The sequence below is a fragment of the Podarcis raffonei genome, chromosome 6 (assembly GCF_027172205.1).
Source record: "Podarcis raffonei isolate rPodRaf1 chromosome 6, rPodRaf1.pri, whole genome shotgun sequence".
Taxonomy (NCBI): Eukaryota; Metazoa; Chordata; class Lepidosauria; order Squamata; family Lacertidae; genus Podarcis; species Podarcis raffonei.
This window is the reverse complement of record NC_070607.1, coordinates 5,920,182-5,944,869: the sequence shown is the minus strand read 5'-3', so window position 1 is coordinate 5,944,869 and position 24,688 is coordinate 5,920,182. Positions and strand designations below refer to the sequence as shown.

The following is a 24,688-nucleotide window of genomic DNA, read 5'->3' as shown; positions in this document are numbered from 1 at the left end:
AAGCCCCTCATCTCTAGTCCACCCCAGGTTTAACACCCTCCCACCCCAAATAAGCCCCCTATTGTCAGAGCACTTTCCCCTGTTCCACTAAACCCAGGATTCTCTTATTTCCTTTGCAAGATGTGTACTCCTATTCCAATAAGCATTAGAAGACTGACAAGCTGCATGGTATTGGTAATCTTGCAAAACATGGGGAGGCCCATACACACATTCTTCTAAACTAGAACAGGTCTTTGAATTGTCTCCATGTCACAGAACCCAACTCTCAGAACAGGAAGAAGGGAGGGTGCCTTCATCACCACAGCTGTACAATTATTGTAGGAAACAGTCACTCACTTGTCTTCTGTGGCGTAAAGGAAAGTATTCGAGAAGTATTCTCCCTAATGAAAGAGTAGCCTTTCATCAGCAAGCGCACCTAAAGGAGTGGAATAACAGATAAAATGTATTTGACATCTTACAATTAAGTGAGAGATGGTCCAGCAGGATACCATGGTCAATAGCATCAAAAGCTCCTCTGCCCCTCTTTTGATGAAGGTGAGACCAAAGCAGATTCAGTCTCAAGCCAGGTCTGCACCCAGAATGCATGAGGTCAAGATAATCAGTATCCTCCAAGAATGCTTCCAGTTGTACTGGCATTACTCTCTCCTTCATCGTGCTCAAAAAGAGGGTGTTTGCAGCAAGTTATTAGTGGTTTAAACCATCAGTGTATCTGAAAACAGAAGTACCTACTAGACCTTAAGAATTATGGTGCGTTTCTTTTTGCATCTGACCATTTCTAACACCCTTCGGTTCAATCTCTTGGAAAAAATGAAAACTTGTCACCATTAATATTACCCCAAGTCAGGCAGAAGCAAAAGTAGAATGTGTACACAAAATTACAGTTTAGCTAAGGACTCAGATCCTGGCATAAAGCAGCATTTTGCTAATTCAAGCTTTGTGAAATGACCTTTAGCTACATCCAGAAGAAACTAGCTCTCCACATGAAACTCACCTGCTCAAAGCTCACTATGGCAGCAGAAACTGGTGGTAAACGGTAGGCAATGACAATGTAAGTTGGAACCACTCCAAGCGCAAATATTTGGAAGATCATGAGGAGACCCCCAAAGAAAGCGGAGCGGATTGTCTTGTGGGAGGAACCATGGTAGCCCTGGGCCCACAGCAGGAAGAGCCCATAGGGCACAGTCAGGGTGGACAGGAACATGTAAAGCCAAGTGGAAGCAACGACAGAAGATTTGCCAAAAGCGTAGACCAGGAGACCAAACTTCAGCACCAACCTTCAAAAGAGATTCAAACAACACAGAAAGTTAAAATCATATACTTGGGTTAAAATATATATTCCATCAGGTTAAATCAGTAACAGCTAAGTAATTCTATAATAAAAGTTGAGGTACTTTTAATCTTTTTTAGTATTTTAAGTTTTGTATGTTTTAGAGTATGGTTGCGATTTTTTTCATGGTTTTCTTGTTTTATCATTTCGTAAACCGCTTTGAGGTTCCTTTTAGAATCGGGCAGTGTATAAATCTTATGAAACAAATACTGAACTTAGGTATACACCCTAAGGTTTTATACTGCACAGAACAGTGTAAAGCAAGAAAGCAAACACAGAGATACAGACAGATACAACCCCTACAGAGATCCAGGACCCCTTGGATAAGCACACGCATGTGGGAAAATTGTAGTTATTGTGGCATAGCCTGCAGCCCTTCAGTTAGTACTGGGAGGGCTCCACATCTTCCAAGACTTTGCATGCAGATACATTTTCATTGGTTCAGGTATGAAATGACTCAAGTCCAACACTAAAACAAAACAAAAAGAAACAAACCTCCAGCTGATCCCTTCAATATTTTCCTACCTTCCTTCATCAATGGAGTCTACTATGAGGATGCTGAGAATGATCATGATGAAGAAAGCAATGAACACATGATGTATGGTCCGGATGTCTTTCACTTCAAATAGCTCGCTGAGGAAAATAATTATAAGAAGTACATTAGAACATTTCGGAGGGCGGGGACAAACTCCAGGACTTCCAGTGATTAAACTTAAGAGCTGAAAGCAACAGGAATATGGTCAGAAGATTCGGAGGATATGGCCATGGCTTCCCTGGGCCATTTGCTTTTTCTCCTTCAAATGTAACATGCGATCACTCTTTTTCAGTGCAATTTCTCTGCATATGTTCTGCAAAATTCATCTGCCAACAAATATAAGACTTTCACCACTTTTTAGAGGGGGTAGTATGGAAAGAAGTGCCGCTGTACAAGAGAAAGAGATTCCTGAACCAGCAGCAGTGGCGGAGCTTCATGCTCCGGCACCGGGGGGTGGAGAGCAGGTGGGGGCGTGGCTGGCGTGTGTCCTTGGGGGCGTGGCACGCATCCCAGGGGCGTGATGCGCTGCCCGCAGGGGCGTGGTGCATGTCCTGGGGGCATGGCACACAGTTTGTGGGGGCGCAGCTGTGATGGCACCCCATCGGGATCGCTCTGCCTTTTAGTCAAATTACCTGTATATGGTTTACATCTTTGACTTCCAAAAGCCCCAATTGCTGGTTCAATAGTATTAGCCGCAATTTTATTAAAATTAGGAGGATACGGCCTGATTCATATTTCATCCATATTAAACCCCTACCCACCTACCCTCATATTCCCGATCATAATTTTAGCCCTATGAGGTATTGTAATAACTAGCTCAATTTGCCTACGACAAGCAGACCTGAAGGCTCTCATCGCCTACTCATCCCTAAGTCATATGGGCCTAGTAACCTCTGCTGTTATTATACAAACACCATGAGGCTTGACCGGAGCCATAACCCTAATATTTGCACATGGCCTAACTTCCTCAGCCCTCTTTGCTCTAGCAAACACTAATTATGAGCGCGCGCACACCCAAACGTTGCTTCTTGTGCAAGGCCTACAACTTGCCTTCCCATTAATATCAACTTGATGATTATTCATTAACTTAACCAATACAGCCATGCCCCCTTCAACCAACCTACTTGGTGAGTTATGAATTATTACTGCCCTATTTAACTGATCATCCCTCACCATCATCATCACTGGGGTTGAAACCCTCATTACTGCCACTTATTCCCGATACATATTCTTAATAACCCAACGAGGAGCCATTTCAAATCAATTTCGCCTTCTCCCTCCCACCCATGCTCGAGAACATCTTATCCTTATCCTACATTTGCTACCCCTAGGACTTCTAATTCTAGAACCCACCCTAATTTCAGGATTATTCACTTGTAAATATAGCTTACCAAAAACACTAGACTGTGACTGAGATAGAAGGTTCCACCTTCTTGTTTACCAAGAGCTGTATAAACAATTAGAACTGCTAACTCAAATAACTAAGGATGAAATCCTTAGACCTCTTACTTCTATAGGAAAGTAGTAATCCATTGGTTTTAGGTACCAAAAATCTTGGTGCAACTCCAAGTAAAAGTAAAAATGCACGACCTCCTCCTACACTCAACCATGCTAACACTCCTATTTATCCTAACACACTCTGTTCTCACAACTATAAACCCAATTCCTTTCAAAATAGGATGAGGCATGCTTTACGCAAAAACCACTGTACAATTGGCATTCAAAGTCAGCCTAATCCCCCTAGCTATTTTCATAAACTATGGCACAGAAGCCTCAACAACCAATTTTACATGAACTAACATTGCCGATAGAGATATTAATATTAACCTTGTCTTAGATATGTACCCCCTCACATTTATCCCAATTAGTTTATTCGTTACATGATCTAGCCTTGAATTTGCTAACTGATATATATCACCAGACCCCCACATATCCCAATTCTTCAAATACCTCTTAGTATTTTTACTAGCCATATTAATGCTTGTCACAGCCAATAATATATTTCAACTATTCGTTAGTTGAGAAAGTGTGGGAATTATGATTTGCCCGCCCTGATGCTAATACAGTACAGCAGCCCTTTAGGCTATTATCTTCAACCACGTAGGAGATATTGGACTTATATTAGCCCTTGCCTGACTTGCAACACACCTAGCAACTTGAAATATTCAAGAAATAACCATTCAAACAAAAAACCCGCCTCTCCTACCCCTCTTTGGCCTAATTCTCGCCTCCGCTGGGAAATCTGCCCAATTTGGACTACACCCATGACTCCCAGCAGCAATGGAAGGCCCAACACCCATTTCAGCTCTATTGCACTCCAGCACTATGGTTGTTCCCGCCAACCTAGCAGGTTGAAAGCACATCAAAGTGCAAGTAGATAAATAGGTACCGCTCCGGTGGGAAGGTAAACGGCGTTTCCGTGCGCTGCTCTGGTTCGCCAGAAGCGGCTTAGTGATGCTGGCCACATGACCTGGAAGCTGTACGCCGGCTCCCTCAGCCATAAAGCGAGATGAGCACCGCAACACCAGAGTCGGTCACGACTGGACCTAATGGTCAGGGGTCCCTTTACCTTTACCTTTACTATGGTTGTAGCTGGCGTGTTCCTTTTAATCCGACTTCACCCAATCTTACAAAACAACAAGACAGCCTTAACTATTTGCCTCTGCCTAGGAGCACTCACCATACTATTCACAGCCCTATCTGCCCTAACGCAAAACAACAGCAAAAAATTATTGCTTTTTCAACCTCTAGCCAACTAGGCCTGATAATAGTAACTATTGGCCTAAACCAACCTCAACTCACCTTCCTTCACATCTCAACCCATGCCTTCTTCAAGGCAATACTATTCTTATGCTCCGGCGCAATTATTCACAACTTAAAGACATCTGAAAAATAGGGGGGCGTACAAAAAATATTACCAACGACAGCTACCTGTTTAACCATCAGAAATCTTGCCCTTACAGGAACTCCCTTTTTATCGGGCTTCTATTCAAAAGATACAATTATTGAAACCATAAATAACTCCCAACTAAATGCCTGAGCCCTTATACTTACACTTTTTGCAACAATACTAACCGCCACCTACACCTTACGAATAACTTTTTACGTCCAATTAAATACACCACGAACAACAACATCCATTATAAATGAAACACCCCCGGCCCTTACTAACCCCCTTATTCTTCTTGCCATTGGAAACCTTCTAACAGGCCTAATACTCATAGCCACTATTTTACCAACAAAACCAACTGCAACTACTATGCTAACCTCTATAAAATTATCCGCCATCATCGCCATCATGCTGCTTTATGCGGCTTTTTTGCCTCCTTCTACAACTGCCGCTTTACTTGTACTTACTACATGTGACGATCTATTTACTATTATGTATATAGTGCATTAACTGATTTACCCCATGAAAAATTAAATATACATTATCCTATAAATAAGACATAATACATATATGTTTAATTATGCATTAATATATATACCCCATGAATATCCTAATATATACTAGTTCCTATAAACTTTACATAATACATAACTGTTTTTTGTACATACTATTTCATACCATACGAGTATTATTTAGGTATTATATCCTGTTTATCTGATTTAAGAATGTTATATATATATCGTGCATTACTGTACAAACTCATGAATATCCACTAATCACTACCCTCCATAATCTTACATTCAGACATTACCTGAAATATTTCTCTTCAGTACGGAAGTGTATTTTATACCTGGTTATTTATTGATCTGGCTTCTCACGTGAGAATCATCAACCCCTATATGTAAGGCCCCCCCTCCCTAGTTTCACATCCATAACTTGAGGTTGTGCCACTTTCTCACTTTTTCCAAGGCCTCTGGCTGTTAGGTCAGGACCATCCTACTCTCCATCACCACTTTCTCACCTTTTCCAAGGCCTCTGGTTAATGGGTTAGTTACCCTCGTACCCTAGCTCATAGCATAACTGGTTTTCCCGGCGGCTGGTATTTTTTATTTCTCTTTCCCTTCAGACCTCAAGTGCTCCTACCGATCTGATTTCTAACCTGTAGTTACAGTGCACTGGACTTTGCGCAAGCTCTCTATATGGTAAAGGTAAAGATAAAGGGACCCCTGACCATTGGGTCCAGTCGTGGCCGACTCTGGGGTTGTGGCGCTCATCTTGCTTTACTGGCCGAGGGAGCTTCCGGGTCATGTGGCCAGCAGGACTAAGCCGCTTCTGGTGAACCAGAGCAGCGCACGGAACCAAGTTTACCTTTCCGCCAGAGTGGTACCTATTTATCTACTTGCACTTTGATGTGCTTTCGAACTGCTAGGTTGGCAGGAGCAGGGACCGAGCAACGAGAGCTCACCCCGTCGCGGGGATTCGAACCATTGACCTTCTGATCAACAAATCCTAGGCTCTGTGGTTTAACCCACAGCGCCACACCGCGTCCCTCTATATGGTATTATTGTCTTAATGCTTGGTAGACATATTTTTCAACTAATAATAATAATAATAATAATAATAATAATAATAATATATTTATTATTTATACCCCGCCCATTTATACCCCGCCCATCCCAGAGGCTGGGAATCTAAGCAAGCCGAGGGACATAAGGGAGACTCTGGATAAAACAAGACGGAAAATCGATCTCTGATTGTATAACCGTTAACAGAATTAATATAAAGATACACATGGAGCACCAATTTTGAATGAATAAGCAACATAAAGGGCTACACTGCAAATATTACAGCACAAGCTCTCTTATATGGTATATACTGACGCAGGGGAAAACTCATATTTTATTTAGATTAACAAATTACTCCTCCATGAATGCAATGATCTTGAGACTCTTAAATCATTCATATGTTCGACCATATGGGTAAAACAAGACAGAAAATCTATCTCTGATTGTATAACCGTTAACAGAATTAATATAAAGATACACATGCAGCAGCAATTTTGAATGAATAAGCAACATAAAGGGCTACAACTGAATTATTTCTAATGGCTCTTGAGTGATGAAGGAGGGTCACAACAAGAGCAGAACATTGTCTTCCCTCCCTATGAGATTTAAATGGAATGTGAGAGGGGCAGCCCAGTGGCAGTGTTTCAGAGAGCAGACAAGCAGAAGATAGCAAAGCCCTAAACACCAATCTTAGCTCAGAGACAGAAGGGGAGAGGACGGGAATAGCTAGCCCAAAGACTCGAAGGCGGGAAAAGGTCAGTGAGAGGAGGGGAAAAGAACGGAAGCGGAAGGGTTCTTTCCCCGGTTGGAAGAAGAGGAAGGGGCAGAGTTTAGACTCAGCAACTGCTAACTTGGAGTCAGACGCGGAGTGAAGGAGCTCCAGAGTGATTTATGTGTTTGAGCAATAAACCTGAGATAATTACTGCCGGTGTCTCGCTTCTGTGGGAGAGCCAAGCCATTACATCTGGCTGAGTTTCCCCAGCCACTTTCAACAAATTTTAACTACATTTTAACAATTTTTACCTAAAAATTTCTAACACAGATTTTTATATACCACTCTCTGCGTTCCATACTCATCACAAAAAAACCCAAAAATTTTAATGACATTTTTTCTACAATAACTAAATTAACTACAATACTAAATTTTACCATACACATTAAAATTTAACTAAAATAAAATATACTTATTATGGCAAACCCCCCTACCAATAATTTTTCTTGTTTAATAAAAAAAAAATTCTCGCCAAACCCCTAAAACGAGATTCAACTAAACTGATCAGTTATCGGTTAATCGCAGTCAACAATACACTTTATGAAGAATGTGTACAACTACAATTTTTTGTTTAAACCCTTGTTAAAATTTGATATGAACTCCAATACCAATACCACACCCCCTAGCAGACATAAACTTAGGCCTTCTATTTCTTCTTGCCCTCTTAAGCATAATAGTCTACACAATCTTATGGTCCAGATGAGCATCTAACTCAAAATACGCCCTAATAGGGGCCCTACGAACCATTGCACAAACAATCTCATATGAAGTTACCCTGGGCATTATTCCACTTTCAATTATTAGACTGACTGACATCTTCACACTACACACCCTTATCATTACACAAGAACACATTTGACTAATCCTACCCCTCGCAATAATATGATTCTTATCAACCCTAGCAGAAACAAATCGCGCACCATTTGATTTAACTGAGGGGGAATCTGAACTTGTCTCAGGGTTTAATGTCGAATATGCAGCAGGACCGCTTGCACTGTTCTTCCTAGCCGAATACATAAACATTTTGATGATAAACACACTCTCATGTATTTTACTCTTTAGCCCTACCATAACCACAGGGACTCGGGTGGCGCTGTGGGTTAAACCACAGAGCCTAGGACTTGCTGATCAGAAGGTTAGCGGTTTGAATCCCCACGACGGGGTGAGCTCCCGTTGCTCAGTCCCTGCTCCTGCCAACCTAGCAGTTCGAAAGCACGTCAAAGTGCAAGTAGATAAACCTTCTCTGGCGGGAAGGTAAACGGCGTTTCCGTGTGCTGCTCTGGTTCGCCAGAAGCGGCTTAGTCATGCTGGCCACATGACCCGGAAGCTGTACGCCGGCTCCCTCGGCCAATAAAGCGAGATGAGCGCCACAACCCCAGAGTCGGTCACAACTGGACCTAATGGTCAGGGGTCCCTTTACCTTTACTTACCATAACCACACAGACAGAATTATTTACAATTAACCTAATAGCAAAAACTACCCTACTGACCACTGGATTCTTATGGGCTCGAGCCTCTTACCCACAATTTCGTTATGATCAATTAATACACCTCCTATGAAAACAATTTCTCCCTGCCACACTAGCACTATACTTGTGGTATATCTCACTTCCAATCTCACTATCAGGGTTCCCGCCACTAAATTAATAACTATTACCAAGATGTGTGCACGAGAAATAAGGGATTACTTTGATAGAGTAAATCACAGGGATTTATAATCCCTTACCTCCTCTAGAAGAATGGGATTCGAACCCACACCTGAGACTCCAAAACCCTCTGCTCCCACTATACTACCTTCTAGTAAAGTCAGCTAACAAAGCTCTTGGGCCCATACCCCAAAAATGGTGGTTAAACCCTTCCTTTACTAATGAGCCCCTACATCTTATCCATTTTAATTTCCAGCTTGGCCCTCGGAGCTACCATTGATTTCTAGCCTGAATTGGACTAGAATTAAACACCCTAGCCATTATCCCAATCCTGGCCAAACAACATAATCCACGAGCCACTGGAGCCGCAACAAAATATTTTATCAATCAAGCAATGGCCTCATCCATCATTTTATTTTCAAGCATTCTTAATGCAGCACACTGGAATTTGAGATATTACTCAACTCACCACACAACCAACCCCCACCATACTAACAATTGCCCTAGCCATAAAATTGGGCCTGATTCCAATACACTTCTGACTCCCAGAAGTCATATAAGGCATAACAACTGCTCTAATTATTGCAACATGACAAAAAACACCACCAATATCTCTACTATATATAACTTCTAATCAACTCCCAACAACAATTTTATTACTACTAGCTATTTCCTCTGCCTTAACTGGAGGATGATCTGGACTAAATCAAACCCAACTACGAAAAATCATAGCATTTTCGTCAACCGGACACCTAGGCTGAATAGCTGCCATCTCCCCTATCTGCCAGAAACAACTTCTTCTAACCTTAATAATTTATCCATTAATAACTACCTCCATGTTCCTAATTTTCATCACTTCAACTGCAAAAACTGCAAAAGATTTTGGAACAATATGAGTAATCTCTCCAACACTCTCCACCATCACAATAATTACCCTTATAGCATTAGGGGGACTCCCCCCATTAACTGGCTTCTTACCTTAATGATTAATTCTTGATGAATTAACTACCAACCACCTCATCCCTCTAGCAACTGCCCTCGCCTTAACCACTTTACTAAGCCTAATATTTTACATGCGCTTAACTTATACTAAGGGACGCGGGTGGCGCTGTGGGTAAAAGCCTCAGCGCCTAGGGCTTGCCGATCGAAAGGTCGGCGGTTCGAATCCCCGCGGCGGGGTGCGCTCCCGTTGCTCGGTCCCAGCGCCTGCCAACCTAGCAGTTCGAAAGCACCCCCAGGTGCAAGTAGATAAATAGGGACCGCTTACTGGCGGGAAGGTAAACGGCGTTCCGTGTGCTGCGCTGGCTCGCCAGAGCAGCGATGTCACGCTGGCCACGTGACCCGGAAGTGTCTCTGGACAGCGCTGGCCCCTGGCCTCTTAAGTGAGATGGGCGCACAACCCCAGAGTCTGTCAAGACTGGCCCGTACGGGCAGGGGTACCTTTACCTTTACCTTTAACTTATACTAAGCTTCTCGTCTTGGCCGCAGGAATTACAATGCTACTAACAGATCGAAACCTAAACACATCATTTTTTGACCCAGCAGGAGGAGGATGCCCAATTCTCTACCAACACCTATTTTGATTTTTTGGTCATCCAGAAGTATACATCCGCATTCTCCCTGGCTTTGGGAAAATTTCCCATATCACCACTTACTATGCAGGAAAAAAAGAACCATTCCGCTATATAGGTATAGTGTGAGCCATAATATCAATTGGCTTTCTAGGCTTCATTGTATGGGCCCACCACATATTTACCGTAGGTATGGACATTGACACCCGAGCCTATTTTACCTCAGCCACAATAATTATTGCCCTTCCTACTGGAGTAAAAGTTTTTAGTTGACTCGCAACCCTTCACGGTGGAACAATTAAATGGGATGCCGCTATACTTTGGGCCCTGGGATTCATTTTTTTATTTACGGTAGGCGGCCTTACAGGTATTATTTTAGCCAACTCCTCATTAGATGTTATTCTTCATGATGCCTACTATGTAGTTGCCCATTTCCATTATGTCCTAACAATAGGAGCTGCATTTGCAATTATAGGTGGATTTGTCCACTGATTTCTGCTCTTTACAAGTTATACTTTGCGTTCCTCATGAACAAAAATTCAATTTGGCGTAATATTTACCGAAGTCAACATAACATTCTTTCCACAACATTTCCTCAGATTAGCGGGCATGCCCCGACATTACTCCGACTATCCAGAGGCATACACCTTCTGCGATACTATTTCATCAGTTGGCTCTTTAATTTCACCGACAGCAGTAATTATAATAATATTTATTATCTGCGAAGCTCTGGGAGCTAAGCATTAAGTACTTACCCTCGAATTAACAAACACAAACTTGGAATGACTTCTCGGCTGCCCGCCCCCATATCATACCTACGAAGAATCAACCTATGTACAAACCTCAAGGGAGGGGGGACTTGAACCACCTCTAACCACTTTCAAGCCAGTCACACAGCCTCTTAAGTTTCTCTCCTTATGATGTCCTAATAAATAAATTACATAGCTCTGTCAGCGCTAAATTATAGGTCAGTTAAGCCTATGTGGCACACCCAGCACAACTAGGCTTCCAAAATGCAGCCTCCCCCATTATATAAGAACTTCACTTCCATGACCATGCATTAATAATTGTTGTTTTAATCAGTGCCTTGGTACTATATATTATTAGTCTTATATTATCAACAAAACTCACACTAATACTATAGATGCCCAAGAAGTGGAAATAATCTGAATTATCCTCCCCGCAATAATTTTAATCCTAATTGCACTCCCCTCCCTCCAAATCCTTTATTTAATAGATGAAATTAACAACCCTCTTTTAACTATTAAAGCCACTGGCCACCAGTGATACTGAAGCTACGACTATACAGACTATGAAAATCTGCTGTTTGACTCCTACATAGTCCCAACATGCAACCTACATCCCGGAAATTTCCGCCTACTAGAAGTTGATCATCGAGTTGTAGTCCCAAGAGAATCCCCCATCTGAGTTTTAATCTCAGCAGAAGATATCCTGCACTCATGGCCAATTCCAGCACTCGGCATTAAAACAGATGCAGTCCCAGGTCAATTAAATCAAACAACCTTAATTACATCTCACCCGGGCCTATTTTATGGCCAATGTTCAGAAATTTGCAGATCAAACCACAGCTTTATACCTATTACAGAATCACAGAATCACAGAATCATAGAGTTGGAAGAGACCACAAGGGCCATCGAGTCCAACCCCCTGCCAAGCAGGAAACACCATCAGAGCACTCCTGACATATGGTTGTCAAGCCTCTGCTTAAAGACCTCCAAAGAAGGAGACTCCACCACACTCCTTGGCAGCAAATTCCACTGTCGAACAGCTCTTACTGTCAGGAAGTTCTTCCTAATGTTTAGGTGGAATCTTCTTTCTTGTAGTTTGGATCCATTGCTCCGTGTCCGCTTCTCTGGAGCAGCAGAAAACAACCTTTCTCCCTCCTCTATGTGACATCCTTTTATATATTTGAACATGGCTATCATATCACCCCTTAACCTCCTCTTCTCCAGGCTAAACATGCCCAGCTCCCTTAGCCGTTCCTCATAAGGCATCGTTTCCAGGCCTTTGACCATTTTGGTTGCCCTCCTCTGGACACGTTCCAGTTTGTCAATGTCCTTCTTGAACTGTGGTGCCCAGAACTGGACACAGTACTCCAGGTGAGGTCTGACCAGAGCAGAATACAGTGGCACTATTACTTCCCTTGATCTAGATGCTATACTCCTATTGATGCAGCCCAGAATTGCATTGGCTTTTTTAGCTGCCGCGTCACACTGCTGGCTCATGTCAAGTTTGTGGTCAACCAAGACTCCTAGATCCTTTTCACATGTAGTGCTCTCAAGCCAGGTGTCACCCATCTTGTATTTGTGCCTCTCATTTTTTTTGCCCAAGTGCAATACTTTACATTTCTCCCTGTTAAAATTCATCTTGTTTGTTTTGGCCCAGTTCTCTAATCTGTCAAGGTCGTTTTGAAGTGTGATCCTGTCCTCTGGGGTGTTAGCCACCCCTCCCAGTTTGGTGTCATCTGCAAATTTGATCAGGATGCCCTTAAGTCCATCATCCAAGTCGTTGATAAAGATGTTGAATAAGACCGGGCCCAAGACAGAACCCTGTGGCACCCCACTAGTCACTCTTCTCCAGGATGAAGAGGTACCATTGATGAGCACCCTTTGGGTTCGGTCAGTCAGCCAGTTACAAATCCACTGAGTGGTAGCATAGTCAAGACCGCATTTTACCAGCTTCTTTACAAGAATATCATGGGGCACCTTGTCAAATGCCTTGCTGAAATCAAGGTAGGCTACATCCACTGCGTTCCCTTCATCTACCAGGCTTGTAATTCTGTCAAAAAATGAGATCAGGTTAGTCTGACATGACTTATTTTTCAGAAATCCATGCTGACTATTGGTGATCACAGCATTCCTTTCTAGGTGCTCACAGACTGTTTGCTTAATGATCTGCTCCAGAATCTTCCCTGGTATTGATGTCAGACTGACTGGGCGGTAATTATTTGGGTCCTCTCTTTTCCCCTTTTTGAAAATAGGGACAACATTTGCCCTCCTCCAGTCTGCCGGGACTTCGCCTGTTCTCCAGGAATTCTCAAAGATGACTGCCAGTGGTTCTGAGATCACATCTGCCAGTTCTTTTAATACTCTTGGATGCAGTTCATCTGGCCCTGGAGACTTGAATACATCTAGACTAGCCAAGTATTCTTGTACTATCTCCTTAGTTATTCTGGGCTGTGTTTCCTCTGCTGAATCATTTGCTCCAAATTCTTCAGGTCGGGCATTGTTTTCTTTATCGGAGAAGACTGAGGCAAAGAAGGCATTGAGGAGTTCAGCCCTTTCTGTGTCCCCTGTTTGCATTTCACCATCTTCTCCTCTGAGTGACCCCACTGTTTCTTTGTTCTTCCTTTTGCTACGAACATACCCATAAAAGCCTTTTTTGTTGCTTTTAACCTCTCTAGCAAGCCTGAGTTCATTCTGTGCTTTAGCTTTTCTGACTTTGTGTCTACACGTGCTGGCTATTTGTTTGAATTCCTCTTTGGTGGTTTCCCCCCTTTTCCATTTTTTGTACACATCCTTTTTTAATCTTAACTCAGTTAAAAGTTCTTTAGATAGCCACCCTGGCTTCTTTAGGCACCTTCCATGTTTCCGTCTCATTGGTATTGCCTGAAGTTGTGCTTTTACTATCTCCCTCTTAACAAACTCCCAGCCATCATGAACTCCCTTTCCTTTTAGTATTACTGTCCATGGGATCTCACCAAGCACTTCCCTAAGTTTTATGAAGTTGGCTTTCTTAAAGTCGAGAAATTGAGTCCTAGTATGCTTGGCTGCTCCTTTCCGCTGTATAGTAAACTTCAGAAGAGCATGATCACTCGCGCCTAATGATCCTTCCACTTCTACCCCACTAACCAGGTCATCAACATTGGTTAGGACCAGATCTAAAATGGCTGTTCCTCTTGTTGCTTCTCCCACTTTCTGGACAATGAAGTTGTCTGCAAGGCCAGTGAGGAATCTGTTTGACCTTATGCTCTTGGCTGAGTTTGACATCCAACAAATATCCGGGTAATTGAAGTCCCCCATTACTACTATCTCCCTTCCTTTTGCATGCTTGGCCATCTGTTCCAGGAAGGCATCATCTATGTCCTCCGTTTGGCTTGGGGATCTATAGTAAACTCCCACAATGAGGTCACTGTTATTCTTCTCTCCCTTAATTTTGACCCAAATGCTCTCACTTTGGCTTTGAGGTTCTAAATCTTGGATCTCTTCACAGGTATACACATCCCTGACATATAACGCCACTCCTCCTCCTTTCTTGTCTGGTCTGTTTCTCTGAAATAGATTGTATCCCTCCATTATTACATTCCAATCGTGGGACTTATCCCACCAGGTTTCAGTGATTCCTATTATGTCATATTTAGTTTGCTGTACCAAGAGCTCAAGCTCATCTTGTTTATTTCCCATACTTTGCGCATTAGTGTACAGACATTGAAGTCCATTAATCATTCCCCCGTGTCTCTTATTTAAGGATTTTTTCCTCCCACCACTAGGTCTGCGTGCTGTTTGCTCCATTCGGTCTATGACATTTGGATGATCATCTTCATCAATTGATAGACTCCTACCTTCAGGAGCACTGTCTCCCTCCCCCACATTAGTCAGTTTAAAGCCCTCCTGATGAGGTTTCTGAGATTTTTTGCAAAAACATTCCTCCCAACCGTTGTGAGGTGCAGCCCATCGCTTGCCAGAAGTCCATCTTCAAGAAACTGCATTCCGTGATCTAAGAATCCAAACCGTTCCTGTTTACACCATTTGCGAAGCCAGTTGTTCACTTCCACTATTTTTCCCTCTCTCCCTGGGCCACGTCGTTCAACTGGGAGGACAGATGAGATGACAATTTGTGCATTTAATTGCTTCAGTTTCCTGCCCAGAGCCTCGTAATCTCTTTTGATCTTCTGGAGGCTATTGCTTGCAGTGTCATTGGTTCCCACATGAACCAAGAGGAAGGGGTATTTGTCAGTGGGTTTTATGATTCCTTGCAGTCGTTCAGTTACATCTTGGATCTTAGCCCCGGGGAGACAGCACACTTCCCGAGACATCTTGTCAGGCCCACAGATCACTGCTTCTGTTCCCCTCAGTAGGGAATCCCCTATCACCACTACACGCCTCCTCTTAGGTCTGGTCGGGGTTCTTCCGTGAGCTGTCCGTTCCAAGGTCGCCTGCACATTCCCTGAGGACTGCCTTTGCTGCTCGTCTTCATATACCTGATCGACTGTAATGAGGGAGAGATCCTCAAATGGAGTCTGCTCTTCGTCTTCCATGCTAGGGGAAAGGACCTCAAAGCGATTGCGTATTTCTAAACAATCAGAGCGAACCCTGGGCCTCCTACTTCTTTGAGTCACGTTTCTCCATATATCTGGCTCCTGTGTTGGTGAACTAGCCTCCTTCTCTGGGGAGTCCCCTGTCTCCTCCTTGGTGGAGACGGTGTGCTCTGTTGCTTCCAAGAAGAGCTCCAGCTCTCTAATTCTTTGGAGCGTAGCTACACGTTCCTCCAGTTGCTGGACTTATTGTAGTAGAATCAACACCCCTCAAATACTTCGAAGCATGATCTAAAATAACAATCTCCTCATCACTAAGAAGCAAACTTACAGCACTAGCCTTTTAAGCTAGAGAGGGATATCTGCTTCCCTTAGTGACATGCCTCAACTTAACCCAGACCCCTGATTCCTAATTTTCATGCTAGCCTGAGCAACCCTTATTGCTATAATAATGACATCAGGGCAAGTCCTTTGCCCATGCAGTTTGAAATCAAAACTGGAACAAGGCTTTGCAGGCACCAATGGTCAACTGTGCCAGCAAACCCAGTTTACTGTGCCTGCGTGGTTTGAAATCAAACCATGTAAGCAAAGGCACAGGACTTCATTGGCACTGCCAATCAGCTGATTGGTGGTGTCAGCAAACCTGCTTTCAGTAGGGAACTACATCTTTACCTGTCCCACAGGTGCACCTAGTTTGAGGAAGGTGGCCTTGCAGGTCAAATTAGGATGCCTGAGCAGGCCAGAAGCTCCACAGAGCTGCTCTAGACCTCATTTCACACAGACATTCTGCCATTTTGCACCAACTGAAGCCATTTGTAATCCCCACTCCATGCTATGTAAATATTAGGGTCTCAGAGGTTTACAGTGCTTTTTATTCATTTATTATTAAATTTATAATCCCACCTGGCCTCCAAAGGAGCCCTGGAGAACACAGGACTGTTTTGGGACTACAATTCCCATCATCCCTGACCACTGCCCCTGTTAGCTAGGGATGATGGGAGTTGTAGTCCCCAAACAGTTGGATGCCTATTCAATTCTGTAGACCAGTTTCTACAGAACAGAACAGCCTCTGTGAATCCAGAATCCAGCCACATCCAAGTTAGAATTTGGGATGTGCAATAGCCAATTGGCTAGAACACTTATAAAGGTTAGGAATACCTACTTTCAGTCTACACAGTATAAAAATGAATGGGATCTACTGGGAGGGAGAAGCGAGATGTGCAGATAAGCCACCCACAGGATCAAGGCAACTTTAACTTTAGCAAGGGCACTAGTGAAATTTACAATCTGATTAACATACTCACTCCAAGACAGACTTTCTAGCAACAAAAACTTTTCCATGTTCTGGAGGTGCTCTTAATACCCTGTGAAAAGAACAAATATTCAGCAACAAATCAAAATATCAACTCAGCTTCAGGCTCAGCCAAGAACCAACATACTTGCTTTTGAAGCCACTGTCTTTCTCTGAGCACATGGCTGAGAAGGCAGGGGGCGAAGTCTCAAGCTGCACAGACTTTGCAATCAAGCCATTTACGAATTCTGTAAAGTAGCTGTTGATCCGCTGCCCCTGACTTAAAGAATGGCGGCTTGGAGTTTTACGGAAATATTGGTGGTGAGGGAAATAAAATTTAAACTGAAAAATACATTCTGGATTAACATGGCGAAGTCTGGTTTTGCAGCAAGAATTTGTTTGTGTTTTCCACATTTTATTAACAAGATCTAAATAAAAATACACTAAAAAGAGAAAGAAGAAGAAAGAAAGAAAGAAAGAAAGAAAGAAAGAAAGAAAGAAAGAGGCCCAAAAGAACGGCCGGCAGAAACAACAGTTTTGGATCAGGAAAGCCCAAACAATTGCAAGTACAGTCAAACCTTGGGTCTCGAACAGAATGCGTTCTGGGAGTTCGTTTGACTCCCGGAACCAGTTGAAAACCAAGCACAGGTTCTGATTGACTGCAAGAGCGTCCTGCACCCAATCGGAAGCCGTGCCAGACGTTCAGCTCCCAAAAACGTCTGAAAACCGGAATACTCACTTCCGGGTTTCGATAGTTTGGGAGCCAATTTGTTCGGGAACCAAGGCATTTGAGATCCAACGTACGACTATATTGGAAATTTTGTTCCCAAATCAACAAAATATCTTGGTAGGCATCTTCTGGAACAAAACAACAACCTGATAGGACCTTCAACTGAGCCAAGTAAAACAACCAATAACATTCTTATCTACCAGAGTTGGAACAAGGCACATCTTAATGCTCGCCTAGACCTTGAGCCTGTGTGCTGCAGGACAGTGTCCCTGAAATGTGATGGATTTCCAGAATGGAGGGGGAACTGACATTCTGCTCCCAAGGAAAACAGAGAAAACTGAAGTGCTTTTCAGCAACAATTCTAGCAGACTGCTTTGCTTAGAGCTGAAGTTCCAAGTATGGATAGTTCTAACTAGTATCTGCTCTTCCTCCCAGACTCCTCAAGCAGTAGTACCAAAGTTTAATGTTACATATTTGCATTTGCATATAAAGCTCTTGCTGCACCTTGGAAAACGAACTCAGGGACAGGTGGCCTCCAGAAGGTCCTGGGTCCAGCCTCCAGCTTAAAAGGATCAGGTAAATTGCCATGGGAAAGGCCAGTGCAATAAGCATTGGAAAGCCACTGCCAGTCAGATAATTATGGGCTAGATGGACAGACCAGCCTGGTTCTATTAGGGCACCTGTTTGCTCATTGTGAAGCCCTTACTACTAGATAGGCGCAAACTTTACTGGAGAACCAGACCACCAATGAGGAGGCTGGATTGCTTAGCAATAGACACTTCTGGTCTGTAGATCAGTTTCTACAGAACAGCCATATCCATGTTAGAATCTGGGATGTGCAGTAGCCAATTGACTGGAGCACTTACAAAGATTAGGAATACCTGCTTTCAGTCTACACAGTATAAAAATGAATGGGATCCACTGGGAGGAAGAAGCAAGATATGAAGATAAGCCACCCACTGGATGAAGGCAATTTTAACTTTAGCAAGGGCACTAGTGAAATTTACAATCTCATTAACATATTCACTCCAAGAAAGACTTTCTAACAACAAAAACTTTCCCATGTTCTGGAGGTGCTCTTGATCCTCTGTGAAAAGAACAAATATTCAGCAGAGTAGTTGTAGTTTTTTTAAAAAAGAAAGAGAAATCAACAAACTGACTCTGCTTCAGACTCAGCCAAGAACCAACATACTTGCTTTTGAAGCCACCGTCTTTCTCTGAGCACACGGCTGAGAAGGCAGGGGGTGAAGACTCAAGCTGCTCGGACTTTGCAATCAAGCCATTCACGAATTCTGTAAAGTGGCTGTCGATTCGCTGCATGAAAGCTGGCTTCATTTGCTGATAAAATTTGAAGGAAGGAAGGAATAGAAAAGAGAACACCTTAAGTATACAGTGGTACCTTGGGTTACATACGCTTCAGGTTACACACTCCGCTCACCCAGAAATAGTGCTTCAGGTTAAGAACTTTGCTTCAGGATAAGAACAGAAATCGGGCTCTGGCGCGCGGCAGCAGCAGGAGGCCCCATTAGCTAAAGTGGTGCTTCAGGTTAAGAACAGTTTCAGGTTAAGAACACACCTCCGGAACGAATTAAGTACTTAACCTGAGGTACCACCTGTAATTGTTAAGTATTGCCTGGAATTTGCCTGCTAAAATGGCATGTTACTCCTTTCCCTTCAAATGCAAGGCTGACTTCCTAACACCATGCTAACAACAAATCATGAACGTGTCTCATTTCCTGACAACTGACGACATATTCTCGGACCCCAGTCAAAGTCACGGCCAGTGGGGACAATGGTCAGCGCTGATGGGATTTCCTAGTCCAGCAACATCTGGTTCCCCATTCCTGGTTTAAGCCACCTATCAGCAGCTCCCCAAGAACGAGGAAGCAAAGTCGCCAACTGCAGAGCCTTTCTAAGAAAACCATAGTTAGCCTAGCTGCCTCCCATCTTGCTTACAAATAAACTCACTCAACATATCTAACAGAAATCTGACCAGAAAACTGAATTGTTCTGCAGGAGCTTTTTGTTTTGTTTTTGTTTTTGTTTTGTTTTTGTTATACTAGTCAAATACCAACCGTATGCAAAACATACTCTTTTAGTCTCCAGTTTATAAGAGCTCACAGGATGTACTGAATAGTTCAGTTGGTAGAGCATGAGACTCTTAATCTCAGGGACGTGGGTTTGAGCCCCACATTGGGTAAAAGATTCCTGCTTTGCAGGGCGTTGGGCTAAATGACCCTCATGGTCTCTTCCAACTCTATGATCCTTTGTTTCCTGCTTGGCAGGGGGTTGGACTCGATGGCCCTTGTGGTCTATTCCAACTCTATGATTCTATGAAAGTGAGCATTGTTTATAATTCTAACATTGCCGAACAAAAGATGACCTCCAACAGACCTGACACACTGAGCTCAACACCAAATGAAACCAAAGAAATGGAAGTAGAGACCGAAAACAATCCTACTGTCCATAATAGCCCACCAACCACAGAAATCTCTCAGGAACAAGGAACAGCCAAGGAAGAAAATCAAGAAAGGGAGGAAATTCTAATTTCCCGCACCTTAAAAAAGAATCTAAAAGATCCACCATTATGTTCCCCACCGAAAGTAGCGACAAATGGCTGTATCGGCACAAGACAAAATCCCTCGCTGGACTCAATAACAGAATTAGAATGACTAAATGCTGTCAACCAGCCACCAACTCAAAAACGGATCCTACGCTTGCTGTCCTGGAATATTGCAGGGTGGGGAAACAAAGACGGAGACCCAGACCTAATGAACTTCTTTAAAGATTTTGAATTAATACTTCTACAAGAAACATGGTCAACTAGAGATATTAAAATCAATGGATTCTCCTCCTATACGAAACCCGCATTGAAAATAAACACGAAGGGCCGGCCGAAAGCAGGGTTCTGTTGTATGATCAAAGACAACTTAGGGTTTGAAATCAAGCAGTTAGAAAAATGCTTGCCACTTGCACAAGCCCTACTTTTAACCCAAAAAGACGATACTTTGCTACTTGTAAATGTCTATATCCCCCCATCCAAAAACAACAGCAACAGTGAAAATTGGTCACAACTAACCTTTTATATAGAAAATTTGACCGATAAATACCCAAATGCCTCATTGATAATAGCAGGTGATTTTAATGCCAGAGTGGGAACCAACAATGAACAACTATGTAGCAAACTAAATTGGAATACTGATAATGATATCGCACATGCCTTGAAAATAGGACGATTCTCCAGAGATAGGGTTGTAAACAACGAAGGCTTACGCCTACTTGAATTATGTAACAACTTTAATTTGCAGATTGTGAACGGTTCAACAAAAGGCGATAGAAGCGGGGAGTTTACATACTTCTCCCCCCGAGGATGCAGTGTCATCGACTATATTCTTGTCCCTTATAATATTATAAATTCGATCATGGACCTCAAAATTGGAACGCGTACTGAAAGCGACCATCAGCCATTATTGTTGTCTATTAACTTAAAGGATGAAACCAAGATAACTAAGCACAATATTATAGAACCCTCTCAATACAAACAAATGACCCAATTAAAATGGTCCCAGGAAATGAGTGCAGTAGTGGGGCAAAAACTTACAGCCAACCTGAGAAAACAAGTATTATCCAACTTAAAGACCACTAATTCCCACAGCGATATTCCGAAAATTTATAATGAGATCTTCCAAATGTTCGTAGAACTTAGTACTCCACCTAAAGTTTGGGTACTTAAACATAGCGCTAGCCCTTGGTTTGACGATGAATGTTTCCAGCTAAAAAGAAAACTGCGCCAAACATTTAAAAATAATCGCACTAAACTAGAGCCCTCTTATCTTGATGAAAAAAGAAAATATCATTACATTCTGGCCGAAAAGAAACAGAAATATGCAACCCAAAAATGGCTACAATTACTCGACTCAATTCAGAGTAAAAATAACAAAGCGTTCTGGAACCTAGTGTACGGAGGATTGAAACCCGAAAATCAACTAACTCTACCACCAATTGCAGAATCCAAATGGTCCCAATATTTTACATCGGTATTTAACAATCTACACAGTGAACTTAAAGGAAATGAAACCACTAAAAATAAAATCAATAAACTCCAGGAGTGGCCAAGGGTAGAAGAAGAGGAAATTAGAGAGATAGTTAAAAATTTCAAATCGGGGAAATCTCCTGGGCCAGACGGTCTACCAATAGAATTATTTAAGACCTATATAGATTGGTGGGCAGAACCCTTAGCTCAATTGTTTACTCTCATAGATAAATATGGGATCATACCTGAGATATGGTTAAGATCAATAATTATCCCAATCTTTAAAAATGGCGACCCAAAAGAACCAAGGAATTATAGACCGATAAGCCTATTATCAGTGATAGGGAAAATCTACGCTAAGCACCTTTTATCTAAACTCCTTACCTGGATGAAAAATCTAAATTTACCAGGGAAAGAACAAATAGGTTTCTCCAAAGGTTGCTCTACATTAGACCATTGCCTTATACTTATGCATTTGGTTGAAAAATACAGATCTCAAAGGCAATCTAAGATATATGCTGCTTTTGTAGATTTTCGTGGTGCATTTGACTCAATTGACCGCCCAAAGCTGTGGAGGAAACTCGCAGAATTAAAAATTGATCAGCGCTTATTGATCCTAATAAAAAATTTATACTCTTCCAATATCTGTCAAGTCAAACTTAACACCAAAGGTCACCTTTCATCAGACATCCCAAACTCGAAAGGGGTAAAACAAGGGTGTATTCTTGCCCCCTTCCTATTTAATTTATTTTTATCAGATTTGCCAGATCACCTTCAAAAAATAGAATCACATGCCCCTAAACTTAATCAGAAACCAGTTTCTCTATTATTATACGCAGACGATGCTGTTCTACTATCATTAACGAGCTTGGGTCTGAAACGCCTTATATCTTCTCTGATCCTTTACTGCGAATGTAACAAGCTCTCTATAAATTACGAGAAGACAAAAATTTTGGTCTTCTCGAATGGTTGGAAATTAGAGAAATGGAAAATAAGAGGGCAGGAAATTCAACAAGTGAAAATCTATAGGTATCTGGGAATCTTATTCCAGAGCAATTTAGGGTGGGCAAATCATTGCACAAATGCCATAAAACAGGCAAAGTGCACCTCATCAGCTGTTGCCCGTTTTTATTATCAGAAAGGCAATCAATTTATTCCTGCGGCCAATCAGATATTCCAAACAAAAGTGCAATCCCAGATACTCTATGGAATCCCGCTATGGGTCCAAGCATATAATAGTGATCTAAAAAAGATTCACTCCAGCTTTCTGAGACGTATTCTTGGACTCCCAGCTGTGATCAAATATGAAACAATGTGTGCAGAAATAGGCATACACACAATGGAATATTGGGCCTGGTCCACCTCAATAAAGTACTGGTTACGCTGCCATTTTCGCTGCCCTCCATCAAGTCTGCTCGCTGATTTGCTCAAAGACTCCTACAAATCAAGATGGTATCAGTACCTCGAAAAAAAGATTGAATCTTTAGGCATCGAGCTGGAGCCCCTGTACAATTCTAATGAGCAATACATTTTCCATAATATCCTAACTAGACTAAAGGATGTCGAGAGGCAAAATATTATGGCAGCTGTAAACAAAATTTGTTCGCCCATATTCTATGATTTAAATATCTTAGATAGCAGAGCCAATTACGTCACCAAATTAATAATTCCAGCCCAACGTAGGGCTTTTATGCTGGCCCGTTTGAATGTTTTTCCCTCAGCATTTGTCAGGGGAAGATATCAAAACATCCCTAGAAATAAGAGATTCTGCAGATGTTCTATGAATGTCCCGGACACGGTAGAGCACATTCTCTTTCAGTGCCCATTGTACAGTACGCTCCGTCAACGCGTGCTGTCCCCTCTTCTGGGTGGTCTGGAGCCCCAACAAGGTGGATGTGTGGGATTCTGCCTATCCGACGTTGACCAAAGGGTAACGGCGGGGGTAGCCGAGTTTTTGGTAGCAGTCCTCCAAGGAGCAGGTTAACAAGGAAAACCACTGATTTTATATGTATATATATATATATGTATGTAGCCAACTGCTGCCTTTCTGTTTATATCTCAAGGCTTTTATATGTTTCTTTCTCTTTTATCGTTTTATTTGTATAATGCCTAATAAAGGTTTGAATAAGTAAGTTTATAATTTTTGCATTTGAGGAAATCTTTCAGCAGTCCCAGTTTCAGTGACTCCCAATTTACAGGATTTAGGATTTCTAACAGGCCCATACTATGCATAGATCTGTCACAAATGGGAGGTTTCTTTTGCTATCTAGGGATTCCTCCTGGTCAACTCATATTAACTACAATTCAGATTAAGTTTACCTCAGCCTCCACCAAAAGCTGCATCTTTCGAGTGACCAAATGGTCAACGTCAACATGACCTAAGAGGGGAAAAAACAAATCGTTGCTGTATTTTCAATGATAAATACAATAAATAAATAAATAAAAGTTGTCCGCAAGTATGAAAGGCAAAACAGGAAAAGTATGCAAACTGGAAATTTAAAGTATTTTAATATCAGTGCTGCAAGTAAGTCCACAAAAGTTACTAGCCTTAAAACTTTCACTTATTCCCCTGCTCAGATGTACCTGTATTAGTTGTCCGCTACTGACCAAAAGGAAAAACAACCTATTCCAATTTCCAAGGCTTCGCTTCCTAGAGTGCATTAAAACCATAGTTAATTGGGGCAGATCATTTAAACTTATCTACCCAAATACTTCCTGCCAACCTAGCAGTTCGAAAGCAGTCAAAGTGCAAGTAGATAAATAGGTACCGCTCCGGTGGGAAGGTAAACGGCGTTTCCGTGCGCTGCTCTGGTTCGCCAGAAGCGGTTTAGTCATGCTGGCCACATGACCCGTAAGCTGTACGCCGGCTACCTCGGCCAATAAAGTGAGATGAGCACCGCAACCCCAGAGTCAGCCACGATTGGACCTAATGGGCCAAATGGGCCCTTTACCCAAATACTAAAAAAAGGAGGTGCTAGGGAGAAGGATTCTAGCTTGGCCACCTGCCGGACATCTATATGATTCAACCATCCATGTACCGCTTGCCCCCTGTA

At 42.4% G+C, this 24,688-nt stretch overlaps 1 protein-coding gene across 1 annotated transcript in view; it reads right to left on the bottom strand.

Moving 5' to 3' along the window:
• LOC128415274 (sterol O-acyltransferase 1-like) overlaps positions 1-24,688 on the bottom strand; it is a 64,359-nt gene that overhangs the window by 25,446 nt on the left and 14,225 nt on the right. The window contains exons 3-8 of the mRNA XM_053391295.1: positions 23,955-24,013; positions 18,795-18,940; positions 18,630-18,689; positions 1,853-1,960; positions 992-1,274; positions 337-415 (exon numbers count right to left, since the gene is read on the bottom strand). Of these exons, the coding sequence (XP_053247270.1) occupies positions 337-415; positions 992-1,274; positions 1,853-1,960; positions 18,630-18,689; positions 18,795-18,940; positions 23,955-24,013 (735 nt within the window). The remainder of the gene's footprint in view (positions 1-336; positions 416-991; positions 1,275-1,852; positions 1,961-18,629; positions 18,690-18,794; positions 18,941-23,954; positions 24,014-24,688) is intronic.